The following is a 15,768-nucleotide window of genomic DNA, read 5'->3' as shown; positions in this document are numbered from 1 at the left end:
AAATTAGACATAGCCTCTTCAAATGCATTTCAGGTAAGAAAAAGGTGGAGTTTCTGGTCTTAGCAAAAGAATTACATTAAGGTTCCTTGACAATATATTCACACTATATTAGAAAATCATAAAAATTAATCAGCTTGAATTTTCTAGAAATAATATTCTAAAAGGTAAAATTTCTAACTAAAATATATTTACCAAAAACATGCACCCTAAGATACCTGCAGAGGGTTACAGCACAAAGAAAAACATCTAAATATAAAAAAAAAGCTTATGAAAAGGCTTGATTACAAACATAATTTTTTTAAAAAAACTAGCATAATCAGTTTTCCATGAATCACTGAAAAATTTTTATCTTATCACCTTGGAATGCCTGTGTTTTGCTGAGATAGGGGAGGAATTAAGGGGATTCCTTTTTCTCCAACTGCCCAAGAGACACTACTGGATACTTTCCCGGAGGTCATTAAAGTAATTTTGTTGCTACCATCAGCTTCAAATGAAAAGGACACACCTATAAAGGGGGAAAAATCCAAAGTTTATACATTCAAACGCAGTATCTTAACATTTTTAAAAATATTTCCAGAAAATGAATAGTCAAATAACCTGTGCCTTTATATAAAAAGGTTACTGTGAAATAATAATTTTGCTGTGTGCTGTGGGAAAGAACTCTGTTCTCCAATAATGAGTGAAGGATTCCATTACACTGAGAGAAAGGCTTTCCATCTGAGCTGGAAGGAAAGACTATGCCAAAGGCTCATTTTTTTCCTCTACAAATTCACATCATTTAATATTTCTGGTAGTTTTCAGATTCAGAATACTGTTATTAACAAAACAGAGATTCAGAGTCAAAGGAGTTATCTATGATTGAAAAGTCAGTCCTAAAGCTTTTGACACACAATTGTACATAGGGTTATCATACTCAGTGACATTTACACACACATTTGCCATAATGATTTTTTACCCTCTTTTTCTCCTCCTCATTTTTTTTATCTGTTCTGCTGTAGCTTTATCTGTATTTATATATGGTAAATTTATGCAAGTCAGTCATCTCACAATGCTGTTCAAATTCATTATACACACTTGCACCTTCCAAATGCTACTATGTATTCTTCTTGTTTCCCTTTTTCCTATCTCTCCCTTGTTTTATCTTTAGCCTAAAGCCCGAGGGAAAAGGTGTGTGCAGGCTGTCAACAAAGCAAATAAGAGCACAAAAAATTACCCTGCATATACACTTCTACAGACAGTTTTTCAGTGGTTTAAAACATTAAAATCACTGGAGCTACAATAATTGTTATCTGCTTGCTCTGCAGTGTCAGAGGCCTGATCACTCAAATGCTCAAAAAATCCCAAACGTCTTCTATATCTTGTAAAGCTCCACTAATACAATTAGACAAATAATAGACACAGTTTTATTATGCAGAGCTTAAAATTAATAAGAGACAAAAATTCCACAGCAGACTTCAATAGTAAGAATCATGACTATTATGGAAGATTCAGTCAGGGAAGCCATGAAGGCTCCTAGCAGGATTTAGTCTGAAACCCACTCCAACCTCCTACTGCTACATGGTTACAGCAAAATGAGAAACTCTGAACTAAGGAAAACAAGAGTCCCTACCACTCCCAACTCCTTCATGATCCAACATCACACGCTGATCGCTGCTGAACTCTATTTCTTCCAGAGGAGCACTGCCTGTCAGAACTGCAGTCTCAGGAACAGGTAAGAACACTTCAGCCAACAAGGTGGTACTGCTGATACCTGTAGTTTCATAAATCTAGAAAAAAAAATACGATGAGGGACAGAAGAAAAAATTTACATGTGCATTCTTGAGAAGCCGAAAACATATTACAGGGTATTTAGACAAAAGGTTTTACTGTGGCTTAAGCGTGAAATAAATAATTTAAGGCAATTGTATTAATTCCGTTTCTAAAATATCCAGTTAGCACACATTTCAGCTATCAGCAGCTTGCTTGATCTAAATTCTTCCTACAAGTCTATCTTCTTCACTTTTCTAATGCACCTGAGATAAGTATGACAAACTCCAAGCTTTAAAGAGCATCACTGTACAATATGCAACTGCTTGTGACATTCACTTGGATCAGCTGAAGATTCTGGATAGATTCTGCCTGACTAATTCTCCCTTAATATGAAAGGCAGGGTATGGCACACAGTCCCCATTCTGACAGCACTGCAGGTTGCTTCTCTCTTTCCTAGCCAATTGCAGGCTCAGAGTGATCCAAGTGGTTTCTCCATTCAAATGTTTTTAATCCAGGAAAATTGTATTCCTTCTCCTTTTCAATTTGTCTGTTAAATAGATAAGCAGACAATGGCTTTTTACACCTTTCCCTGAACTACCAGTTTTACCTAAACAGAGGAGTCTTCTAAAGGGAGAAGCAGGATCCTGATTCTATTTCCCCTAAATGCATTTCATATTAAGTCTGGAAAGTATTCACGTGAACCATTTACCAATTCATACTTTGAATGGGGGGTGGTAGTGGCTTGTCTTAACCGCACTGCTGATCAAGTCAAGTGCAGTTATGGACATTGCTATTTTATAGTAAAGAAAGAAATTATTTTTTTCCTATTCTACTCCAGTAAACAGTATGAGGGTTTTATTGTGTGGAAAATAATATTTTAGGAAGACCATGTTAGCAATTTGATCTGCAACACAAATCAGTTTTTCCAAAATTAAGAGGCCGATCCGCTAACATATTTAATCACAAGTCCCAATTATTTAATTTGTCCCGTCCCAACTATAGTTTTGCTCTACATATAGATAATATGTATATCTATACATATATAAAGAAAGCTTTTCTATGTTTAAGAAAGCTTAAAACATAGCAGCGAAGTTTAAAGTTAAAGACTGGAGAAGAAGGAAGGAGCATAAAACTGATGATTCACGAAAGGTTTTCGGTATTTACGACACTAGCATAGAGCAAAACACAAGCATCACAGGACTAATTACATTTTATATCACCTTTTAAAAGTTACTGTGATAAATCAACATCTACCTGTAGTTTCAAACTCTCTGGCCAATTGATTATTTGTAAATTGAAAATCTGTCCAAAGTGAACTCTAAAATCGGAACCTATTGGTCGGGTAACAGTCCTCGACACTTCTTTGGAGTTGAAAAGGACTTTTATAAATGCTGAGCGTTTCTTCACATCTTCTCGTCGCGACACTTCTGCTCTGTAAATATGTCACACAAGCTATCATTTCATTTAAAATAACATTTTTATTATTTATTTTTAATGAAAATCTGATTTCTCATGGGGAGACAGAACCCACCTAAAAATAGATGGTGTTCCTCCAAAAATGTCACTATACAGAATGACTTCAGAACTCTTATTTAACAGCTGTTTTATCTTCTTGTTAATATGAAATGATTTTAAAATGATCAAGTCAAATTTTGGATCCACTAAAGCTAGCTCCATATAAAAGAAGTTATCTAGGAAAAAAAATATTCTCTTCCACTCCCTTCCTCCAAAGCACAACAAATGATACCAAATTGAGTTAAAATTTTGAAGCTTTCAGTCATTGGGAGTACAACACCCAAGCAGCATTCCCTGATAAGACTATTTGTGAACTAAGTACAAAACAAAGCAGTATTTAACTTACTGAAATACAGCAGATGTATGTTAAATTGTGTGTGCAAATGTGGAAAGTAACAGGAAATAAGTACATTTATTTCTTTTATCCACAGTGCAATCTCTGGTTTAGTACACAAATTCTTTCTTTTACAGCACAGACTACAGCACAGACCTCACGTACAGGACTAGCTACTGAGAATGGTACTGCCAGCAATGGCCCAGACCCTAGACTGAAACCAGCTTCTTTGCATCTGTGTTCTGTACAGATGCTCAAGGAATATCAGAAGGTTCAAAGGGAATGTGTAGACATGCATTTTTTAAGTGCACTATGTACAAGATCATATGTGACTTGAAAATGAATTAAGTTATATCACCTTCAGAAGCAGAAGTTTCATCACTAGGCTAAACTAATGGTGAGCTCATGCTTCTGAAGTTGTAGAAACAAGACATTAATAAATTACAAAAAATCACAAATAAGGTAATTTGCTGGCCAACATTTATCTTACCGAGGACACTGCTCAGTTGGAGTTATGCTTCCTGAGAGGGTCAGCTCAGGAACTAGAATAGGCTCTCCAGGTTTCCTTCTGCAGTTGTCAGCTTTTTCTCTAACCTGCTGCTCTATTTCCAGGCTATCGGCCATCTTAGGTGGGATGGGTTTTATACGTTCCTCACCAAAATCTTCTTCTGATTCTTCATCTGCATTAGCATCTTTTTTCTTCTTTTTCTTCTTGGACTTCTGCATATAAAAACAATAACATTCTTTCTGAACTTGTTTCAATCTCTGCAATTTTTTCTCTTGTTCTCTTGATTCACAAGGTTAAACACAGATGGTGTATGCATTGTAAAATGACAGTATAATTTTAGTATTATACACAAACACATAAAAAATTTCTCTCATTTTAAAGGACTGCATCAGTTTCGGAAATCAGCAATACATTCCATTCATATGCTTCAAAATCATAATGTGCTCCAAGCAAAACAATTACTTAATCTTCTATACCACTTTCAAAATCAGCATGTTTCTTGAACATTCTGGCTAGATGCTGCATTCTCATTTGCCTGAGCTACCATGTACATTCTGCTAGGATTGAAGAAGGTTGCTCAGCCAGTAGACACAGTTGTTTGAGATGCACTGTCTGCACATACACTGACAAAACAAATGCACATGTGCCACAAACTCTGGAGCACAAATGTTTCTGGCTTAGTAGTATGTTTAGCATGAGCAGAATGATCCTTTCCCTTCCTCATGCCAAACAAGAATAAACAAACAGAACAACACATGGCTTTCAGCATCTCCTAAACTGCAGAACTCCAGTGTTTACATGCATGATCAGCTTTAAACAACTGCAAAAACAGTTCCACCTTCCATAGACTTCTACATTGGAAGTACAATCTGTACTTGGAAGTACAGCTTGCTTGGAAGCACCAGCAACTTCACAACTTAACACATCATAAGCAAAGGAAGAGGAAGGAAAGCAAACAGATTCTCTTCATTGACTAAAGGAATAAGCCAAACAACTTGTTCACATATTTTTCTTAAAAAATATTCTTCCTTTGCCTAATCTGCATTGCCGTCTTGCTCTTGCATTTGCTTTTGAATTTATTTAGTCTCACCTAGCTCTAGTATCTTTGATTCACGTGATCTGCAAGAAACCAACAGCAGTGATTAAGTTAAAAAGTACTTTGAGTAAAATAAAATAAAGCACTTCTGCTTTAGATCATTTCATTCTTAAAGGAAAGAACCACAATCCTCTCAGTCTCAAGATAGTTCGGGACTAGCACAATAAAAGGATGCCACAATGGTATTTGAGAAGGTGTAACTGGTGGATGAACAGTTTGCATTAGGATCAACACTCATGACTACATGCCTTCATTTCAAGTTTACACTTATTCATCTTATCCTACAAGTGAACTGACATAATTCTAATGAGTCATGTGCCCACTTGTGTTCTGATAACAGGAATTTCCAATTCCTGCATATTGGCTTCCTCTCAAATATTTTAAATGCCTTCCATAGAGGCTGCATGAACATGAAAAAACTCTCAATAAAATCATAAGCAGACAAAATAGATTTCTGAAAACGATATTTGAAGCATTTTCTTAAGCTTTATATTTCTTTCGTATCCAAAAACCCAGGGTGTTCAAGCTGGGCAATGATTATATTTAAGAATAATCACCATTACCCTGAGGAATCCAGTATATTTCCACCTAACTATGAAAGCAAACCTAATTTTGCTATAGCTGATTTCAACGATCATCTTGTTGGAATGTGTTGCTGTAGCACCTGTACTTCTCAATATCCCCTTGAAGCACAACTGAGACTTTAACTACAGCATAGATTGTTAGCAATAAAGCTTCTCAGAGGTGAAAGGCTAGAATATTAATAAATTCTTTCAGTCAGACATTTCTGACCATCAGTGAGTGAGACATTCCCAAACATGAGATGATATCAACTGCTAGTTCACTAGAAAGACCCCTTAATTATTTTGCTTCACCACTCACATACACAAAATTCATCCATGTTTTTTTCTTTGCAAGACATGAATTTAACAGGAATACTGCAAAACTACCAAACTGAAAGAAAGAACTGGAGTGCTGAAAATCAGTAGCAGAAAAACAATGCCTCACAAAAAACTAATACATTCTAATTTTTTAATTAACAACTACCTGACTAACAAATTCTAAGTTGGCAGAATGCATCTGAACATAATAAAATGTATGCAAAATTCTGTTTTTTCTGAATTAGAAGGACAAATTTTTGACATATTTAGTAGTAACTTTTTTTTTAGTGAAATTGAATGATTTAAACAAACCTGTGTCTTCCTCCAGGATTTCCAGTCTTGTAGCTCAGTTTTATACTCCTCCATTTTCTTTTCATATTCTTCCATACATTCTTCTAGCAATTCCTTTATCTCAGCCTGAATTTCTGCTTCATACGCTTTTTCATCTGATTTCTGATCAACCTCTTCCCTTCAAAACAATTACCAGCATGTTGCATAAAATTATGTAAGGGTTACAATTAAGTTAACATGTAACAGAAATGTGCTACTCCATTAATTAATTTCATTATATTGAAAGTGTGTTTTATTTAAAAAGAGTCGCATAGATACTCTTAAGCACTGACAGCAGATAATTATATTAATTCCAGATAGTAACTTTCTTTACTCATTAGTCTGTAGAAATTCCTTTTCGCTACAGTAATTACTTATTTCAATCTTCCCTCTTCCCCAAACTCAAAAGGAATAGTAGCAGCCTCAAAGTGTCAGCACTGCTCAAAGTCTTACTTCTGCATATCAAAATTATAAGTTTCCAAATTAACTAATCTTTTTACAACTCCACTGCTAGCAAATAAAGTACAAAACGTGTTATCAAGACATACTTCCTCAAATAAAGTTTCATGGGTGTGTTAGTAAACTTCTGAAAGTCCCGGAGGGATTTAATTTGTTTCCAAACTTTGATAATGGTCTTAAGCAATGTTCTGTCTTTTTCTTGTTCAGCATCACGAAGTCTTCTGGTTTGTCTAGAAATATACATACACAGCACAAGATCAATCAGAATTGTCTAGCTCAGTGGAACAACAGATTGAAAACTTGAGAGACTAAAAGCCAAGTGATGCGGGTTTTAGGTTGATTGATGGCTGCAGTGGTTTAACTCCAAGGAACATAAAACCCAGACTTGAAGACTGCAGGATCTGATTTCCTCCTATATTTCAGCCTCTTCTGACTCAATCTGACTTCAATTAAGCCCGTTCTTTAGAGATCTCACAGTTTTCAGAAATCCTTATTATAGCTGTACATAATTAAAAGCATTTTAAAGTAAATTCATGTAAGCAACAGCCCAGGAAACCTACACTGCTGCTGTGAAGTAACGCTCATTACACGTGTACATTACAGATGATGTTTTAAACTTCATGTGCTTCTAGCTCCAGTAAGAAGGACTTGAAGAGATGAAGTAATGCATTAAGTCCTTTGACAGATGTATAAGATTCTTAATACAAACAAAATTAACACAGCCTTATTTTGGTCTCAGAATTGGTATTTCACATTTCCACCCTCTAATCTGTAAAAGAGCTATTCATCAGCACTTTGAACGACCATCACACACTTCCAATGTAAATGTCCATAGAGCACAAGCACAGGCTGTCTTCACTATTATCTTGGTAGAAAAACAAGTCTGTGATTAAAAAAAAAAGATGTAAACTAACACATTACTACTTGTAATATTCAGAGAATGTGGAAAACAGAGACGGAGTTAGAGCTGAGAGAAGAAAGACATCACACATCATTTAACAGCATAAGCCAATTTAGGGAAAACAATAAGCAAAGAAGAAATGCAGACTTCAGAAAGCAGTATGACTAACTTCTCCAACTCATTAGCTTGTAGTTTGCATATTACTTATCCATGTTGCAACCTTTTCTTTTTTGTCTACCAGATGATGCTCGAAGATGAAACTTAAAGGCATGAGGAACATACAGATCAGTAACCACACTTATCTAATAGACTGGATTTGGAAGCAGGACCTTTCAGGAGAGAATCATCTCTGCTAAAATGCATTACCCACAAGAACCTCAATCATAGAATCCACAGCATATGCTGGCTTCCTACTTCAGGAAGTGAAGACAATAGGGCTGAATTTACTAATCTGCAAAAGTCTTCTGTATTCAGATGACATTCCTTCCTCAAGTCAATGGAAAACTACAGCTTTGATCTTCAGAAAGCAAAGTGTATATATCTGTTATGTTATTGCAGGGTGGAGGAAACAATTAGATTATTTTCCATGCTACATGTCTGTAATTTTTCATGAGTGTTCTACATTGACCATCAGGGAAATGCAACATTAAAGAGAGACAAGGCAGATGATTTTACCAACATAAGTGGTTCAAGTTAGTACTGAACACCATGACAGCAAAAATTCCTCAGCCCATCTGAGCTTCATATGTGTAACAGCTTCAAATAACAGAGCTGTAGCCAAAATGAATTACAGATATGAAAAGCCTAGAATAATACCAGCCAAACTCATTTCATGTTACTTAGGCAACACTGATCTCACTGATCTCAGCTGAGTTTCTCCAGATTCATAATAACATGAAAGTAAATTAAAGCACTCAAGATCTAGAAAAACATCACATACACAGAAGGCATATTCTTTCTAACTGGAGTTCACCATCAAGCAAACCTCAGGGCTGGTGCCAAAATCCAAGAACCTCATTCCCACAGTGGATTTTCCCATCACCATTCTCATGCTTCCCCTGGTGAGAGCTCCTGTCTCTGAGGTACAGTATGGTAACTGCACACCTTCTGATCCTTGTCCTTTAGCAGATATGTTAATAAGATACTGATAAAAGCTATTCCATTTTCAATTGAAGGAATTTTTTGTCCTTCAGTATAAAATAATGAATTATAGACTACTTTATGATCTGTATAGATACCAGTATATTACAAGAGTGTACTTGAAAAATAAAAATCTGAAGAAAATTCCCAATCTAAGAGGAGTGTGTGGACACATAAGTTTAGCAGATGTAAATTTCAGGGCTGAAAGTAGAATTGTTATTAAAACCCCTATTTTTTCATATTGTGTTATCATGTGACCCACTAAATCACTTTATAGTTCTGGTTCTTTAAATGAATACATTACTGCCTAGGCTTAGATTGTGAAAAACTTTCAGACTTTTGTTATCTACTAGTTAAAAGGCTGTTCAGTATGAATATCCAAAATAACTTCTTTCTTATCATACTGCTAACACTTAAGAGTTCATCACTGTCCATCTGCCAAAAATAATACAAAATGTCACTACTGAGCCAAAAACTGTAGCATATTTTTTACTACCCAGCTTTTCTCCAAGAACAATAACTGTAATCTTGTAAAACAAAATTCTACCATTTTATTTGTACTAACCCATCGGCAAAAATATGGCCAAAATACCTTAGAATGGGAAGGAAATCAAGAACACTTGTGTAATGAGGAAGAGGATGGAAAAACTACGGGTTTTGTCTGTTCAAGAAATTACCTTATTTCATTGTAAAAGCTTTGTGCATCCAGCTGAAGTCTACTGAAACTATATTTTAATTAAATTTAATTATACAAAACACACCAGTAAATAGCTACTAAGAAATCAATAAACATAATCAAATTAGACCTCTTTTGAATGAAAATTTCAGCCTAAATTGTAATTTTTTCATAATGTTTTATGCAACTTATCAGTGAGAACTCTTAATTATTCAAAATTCTTCTAGAGCTATTTACAGTAGAATTTAAAAGTCTGACATGAATCATATTCTGTACCAACATATAAAGAAAAAGAGGGAATACAGTTTTAAAACCCAACAATTTAATGAATTCATACCCACCTGATCTCCATTTTGTATTCAGGTATGCTTTGTTGAGCCACAGGAACACCATCACCATCACCTCCTATTCTAGACTGCACAGCACTCCTCAAAGCATGCAGCTTAAACAAACAAACAAAAAAGCAATTAACAGATGGCTTAAAAAGGTATCCAGTGTACTGCAGCTTGACAGGAAAGAGCTAGTTATTGATGACAGAAAACACTGAACTGTCCCAACTCTGTATGTACAGGGTTTTGTCATGTCTGTGAGGTGATTCTTCAGCATGACATTTTAATTAGGTTCCCTGGATATAGGAGGGAGATTCACTAACTTTGATTACTGCAACAATTCTAATCAAGGGGAAGACTGATCTAGGGAGTATTCTGAAAGCTCAGGAAACAAAGGTGTAAGTGGAAAAAGACCTCAAGTCAGCAAAAATCCCGAGTTTCACAAAAGCCTTTCTTGGGACTTGGAAGGGCCACTAAAGGTAATCCTTAGTGGATTAGAAAATCCCAGAATCAGAACAGAATCACAGAATCGTTAAGGTTGAAAAAGACCTCCCAGATCATCAAGTGTAACCTTTGACTGAATGCCACCATGTCAACTAAACCATAGCACTAAGTGTCACATCCAGTCATTTCTTCAACACTTCCAGGGATTGCAACTCCATCCCTGGGCAGCCCATTCCAATATCTAACCACCATTTCAATGAAGAAATTCTTCCTGGTGTACAATTTAACCTTCCCTGGCACAGCTCCTGGCTATGTCCTCTTGACTTGCCTCCAGTTGCCTGGAATAAGAGACCTCACCTGGCTACAGCTTCCTTTCAGGCAGTTGTAGAGAGCAATAGGGTCCCCATTGAGCATCCTTTTCTCTAGGTTAAACCATCCCTGAAAGGAGGTTGTAGACAGATGTTGGTCTCTTCTCTCAGGGAACAAGTGATAGGACAAGAGGAAATGGCTTCAAGTCCCAGAGAAGTTAGATTGGATCTTGGGAAAAAATTTCTTCAGTGTAAGTTTCGGCAAGCACTGGAACAGGCTGTGCAGGGGCATCCACCATCCCTGGAGGTATTTAAAGGATGTGCAGGCATTTGGGGGTTAGTGATGGACTTGGCAGTGCTGGGTTAATGGTTGAACTTGATGGCATTAGAGGTCTTTTCCAACCTTAATGATTCTATGGTTTTATGGGTTCCTGTAATGAAGACATGGATAACTCAAATGTTCTGCTTCGCAGAGCACTAAGGCAAATTCTTCAAAAGTACTAACAGAACAAAGCATAACAAGGAATTATTTTGAGACACTATATGAAATGTCTGTCCATCATTATAACTATAACCTAATGCTTTATATAAAAATGCAGAAGTATCTGTACACCACCTACTGACCCTCATTACACTAATATAAAAATAAGCTTGTATATAATGATTATTATTCCCTTATAATAGTTCATTAATGTAGAAAATCATGACCTTTAATTTACGGAAATCTGAATGTATGTGTACTTAAAAATCCAACTAATTTTTGACAGACAAGTACTCTTGTGTGCCTTGATGACATCAGAATTGCAATCTGATGCACTCACCCAGCAAGTCAGCAACAGAGCCAGAAACAGAGGAGTCAACACCCAGGCTTGGGTTTTGCCGTGTCAAAAGAGTGCCACAGTAAATGTGGCAGCAGTATGCACTTAAAACACAGCATCTGCCACAGATACATACCTGGAAATGGGTTCTACTTTTGTACAATTTGGTGACATTAAACTGCTTCCTTTTACTTTGATTTGATAACTGAAACTAAACTTCACTGACTTCTCTCCATCATTGAATAATGTCTTTTTCTGTCTCCCTCTCAGAGCTGCTGTACACAATCCTGTAATGTCTTATTTGTCAATCACTGGAAAACATTTTTGATACTCTAAGGAATTCTATATAAATGTTACTGTATTCCTTTTACTTCAAAGTAAAGTACTTCAGAGTTAATTCAAAAATCAAAGATTCAATAAACTCTTAATCTTAAAAATGCAATTCTGTATTGCACACACAGCAACTCAGTCAAATATTTAGGTTTTTAACTTCTGACAAATTCAACTTTTACCTTAAACTGTCACCACATTGTCTCAACTAGGTATGAAGACAGAACAGATATACCTTGTCTGTGAGAAGTTTGGTAAGATTCTTCTGTTTTCTTGCTAAATACTGATCATATAACTGAGCCAGTTTAGCTGCTAACACATGCTCACGGCTAAAACAGGGATGATGGGTGAAAATCAGTCCTGAAATATCAATATCCAATTGAAACATCCCCTGAAAATCTCCAGGTCCAACAAAATACTGATTGGTAGATGTCATTTTTATTGCCTGAAAGAAAAAAAGGATAAAATGGATTTACAGATTCTGAAAACAGTATCTTTCAAGGATTTTCTTTGTCAGAAAATGACATTTAGCATTACCTACATTTAAACGCTGAGTCTTAAACTGTGTTAACCTCTTTCTTTATTGACAAGTGGGTGGCACAAAACCACCATGGATATTTTACACAACAGGATTTTATAGCTCATGTGAGGCTGAAACAAGAAGTCCTCTTCCTATACTGAAGGTTTTGCCGAGCAATGAAGACAATGACACTGGATTAGAAAAAGCAAAGCCTCCTAGGTCTCTTTTGACACATCTGTTTGGTATTGCTTTGTTTCCTCTTAGAGCTGAGCTCTAGGATGGAGTCCAGCTCTCACAGAACAACTATCCTTGTAGACTGGGAAGAGAAGGAACTCTCCTTGTAAATTGTGTAGATTAGAAAATATATTACTTGCTTCCCCATTCAAACACCAGGGAAAATCAGACCAATGAAGGCAAATGACAGCTTTCAGTAACAAAGCTTAAAAAGCCTGCTTCAACCCACTGCAATCAAAAGACATCCATGGCTTACATCCTCAAGTTACTGACATTAGAAGAGAATTAACACTGCTTCCAACCTGACTACTCTTGCTCCCTTACTAGGATCCTTCAGAAGACATTCAGAAGAGATATTATGGTACCATAAAAAATTGTTGGTTATGTAATGTTTGTTGCAGTCCTCTCCTGAGAACAGGAAAAAGAGAGATTTGGATGGAAATTTAGCTGTTGCATAGCTTGTTTAAAGGACTGATACAAATGGCCAAGAAACACAACTGAGTCCACTTGATCCTTTCACATTCAGTTGCTCATCAAAATATTTAATAAGATGCAATGTGTCATAAAAACACAACTTTTAATTCCTGTAACTATTTTTCTGCCCATAAAGGATCCTTAAGCTCATTGTCTTACCACTGTGACTTAGATATTTCTATGACACTGTTCATGTAAACACGGTGCTCTTGAAACGTAAGTTCTCTTGGCCTATCTGTACATGATCTAAACAGTAAATATTTTTTACTGCCTGCAGAAGCACCCCAAACAGATTTGTGGTATTGGATGCAGCCTGTGGATTGTATATTTATCACCAGTATCAACTAAAGGGAGCTACATTTAAATCTGTATCAACAACAGTCAGAAACACTTGGGTATCTCAAAAGAGCACTCTCTTTAAAACTCAGCTTTTCCAAGAGGAAATAGAGTTCCAACAAGCAGAACAATTAAAGCTTGCTTCAAGATTGCTGAATGGTTTTAAATGAAACTTATTTTGACTTATACTGACTGCATATTGAAACTGCTGTTTGCCAGGGTAGGTATGCTGTGACTGGAAAAAAATCAACCACAAAAACCCTTGCAAACAAAACAAAACAAATAAGAAAAACAACAAAGAAAAAACTCGAAAACCTTCCAGAAATATCTGAATTGATGCTACATAACTCAGAATTAATGACTGTCTACATGAGCAAACTTTATAAATACACTAATATAGGAACTACCCTACTTCGCATGAGAATATCCAAGGTAGCCTCACAACAATCTTAGTGGCTCACAGAATTGAAGGTGTTTGTCATGGACTGACACTTTACTACTTCAACCAGCACTACCAGCTAAGCTCTTCATCCTTTTATATGCATTTTTACAGTAAAAAACCAGATACACACTTAACAAAGTAGAACTGATTTGAAGAATAGATGTGAAATCACAGAAAATAGTCAACAGTCATGGTTCTTAGCACAAAAGCCTTCAGCTCACTGGGGTTTCTGGTGCAGAAGAACTGGGATACTGGGTCTCAGGAATCCCATATATGAAATATGTTTACCTTTCTATACACTGTTTCAAGTTCTGGTGCAATGCCTTCTTCAAGGGAGAATATTGGAGGCCTAGTAGAAGACTGTTTAATTGGATTAGGCAATGCTAAGATTTTGCCATCATCACCAAACCACTCTTTCCCCTACAAAGGAAAACAAAATTATATATTGTTTCTTACTTTATAAAGGGATTACTTGCAATATCATAATTCTTATAGAAAATACAGAATAAAATGTGACTATGCATTGTTTGTGACTGAAATAAACAAAACTTTCCTAATACACCAAAATGAAATCTTCAAATATACCAGAGGTATATTAAAAGACCAAGACATTGCTCAAACTTTGATTATACTGATTTATTTTTCCTTCAACATTCAGTGTTGCAGATTTGAAAGGGAAAAAAACCCAACACATCACTTATTTAAATGTTATTTTCTTAAATCACTAAAATGGAAAGAATTTTAAATCTTCTTTTATACAAGAGCTAAATGGCAGATAATTTATCAAAGCACCTCTCAAATTTTCTAGTCCACAACCTGAACAACTTCAACTGCATCTCTGAAAGCAGACTAGGTAAGTATTTTAAACAGCAATTGGTATCCATGGCTTCGCATGTTCAACATTGTCCTAATCCACCTCTCTGTTCTCATTACCTGGATTCAAACACATCTTAAAGCAGTGCAGCTGTCCAAGGATGCTGCCCTACCCTGTTAGTTCCAAACCTGCTTTAATCTGACCATTGAGCCAAATGTTGATGTGGTAGCACCATGAAGTCAACCACAAAATTAACTGGTTTGGAACAGCCCATTCAAAAAGTTTAGATCCAAATATTCCCAATCTGATTAACAGAAGGACATGAAGAATACACAGAATCACAAAAAAATATAAAGGGCAGCTGCTGCTCAAAAGTTTAAGTCTATATTGAATACACACCTTACCATATAGAGGATGATAATACAGTAGGAATATATCCAAGCCACTTTCCATAAGACATTCTCAAAAGCCTGGAAGGATCCTAAAACCTCTCTGATAATCTACACCAATATTTAATTAGCCTTACAGTCTGATCAGTGATCTGCTCCCCAGCAGACTACAAGCGGAGTCAGGAAAAGACCCAGCCTGATGTTCTGACAACGGGGTTACACAAAAAACTACACTTTGCTCCTACAAAAATCTGTATTTCCCAACATCTGATGCTGCAAAACATTTGGAAGATGAAAGCCCCATATCAGCATGACCATCCACTTACTTAACTATAACAAAAATAAGATACTTATAAAGATAAATAAAGTACTGAAAAAAGTTACAACTAAAAAGGCAGCAGTGACTTACTTGGTCCTGTCTGAGTATTCTGTTTTCTAAAATATTTTGATTAGATTGTGATACAAAGGGCCTTTCTCCAGTGTAAAGACCTTCATCCTCAAGGTACCTGGGCTGCATATTTCTAGGCATCTTCTCAGAAGCAGGCACTAATGAGAAATTAAAAAGAAAACCACGTAAAGTATCTTGTAACTGTAGTTTTAGTTTGTTAATTCTTAAATGAGTGACACTGTATATTAAGTATGCTGTCAGAAGTATTTTTCTACATAGGAAAAAAAGAAATAAATGTAGAATTAAACCAGGTTCTTATCTTAATCAAGACAGATCTCTTATAAAAATACCGA

General features: G+C 35.9%; 1 protein-coding gene across 1 annotated transcript in view; it reads right to left on the bottom strand.

The window, feature by feature from the left end:
- The window catches only part of CC2D2A (coiled-coil and C2 domain containing 2A), a 52,307-nt gene that overhangs the window by 27,721 nt on the left and 8,818 nt on the right, over positions 1 to 15,768 (bottom strand). Inside the window, exons 7-16 of the mRNA XM_083861725.1 lie at positions 15,437 to 15,573; positions 14,113 to 14,244; positions 12,054 to 12,263; positions 9,931 to 10,031; positions 6,962 to 7,102; positions 6,396 to 6,552; positions 4,089 to 4,318; positions 3,004 to 3,181; positions 1,610 to 1,766; positions 358 to 505 (exon numbers count right to left, since the gene is read on the bottom strand). Coding sequence (XP_083717851.1) covers positions 358 to 505; positions 1,610 to 1,766; positions 3,004 to 3,181; positions 4,089 to 4,318; positions 6,396 to 6,552; positions 6,962 to 7,102; positions 9,931 to 10,031; positions 12,054 to 12,263; positions 14,113 to 14,244; positions 15,437 to 15,573 — 1,591 coding nt within the window. The remainder of the gene's footprint in view (positions 1 to 357; positions 506 to 1,609; positions 1,767 to 3,003; positions 3,182 to 4,088; positions 4,319 to 6,395; positions 6,553 to 6,961; positions 7,103 to 9,930; positions 10,032 to 12,053; positions 12,264 to 14,112; positions 14,245 to 15,436; positions 15,574 to 15,768) is intronic.

Source organism: Zosterops lateralis (assembly GCF_965231275.1).
Source record: "Zosterops lateralis genome assembly, chromosome: 5".
NCBI classification, from domain to species: domain Eukaryota; kingdom Metazoa; phylum Chordata; class Aves; order Passeriformes; family Zosteropidae; genus Zosterops; species Zosterops lateralis.
The sequence above is the reverse complement of the archived record's forward strand: the minus strand, read 5'-3'. Positions and strand labels throughout refer to the sequence as shown.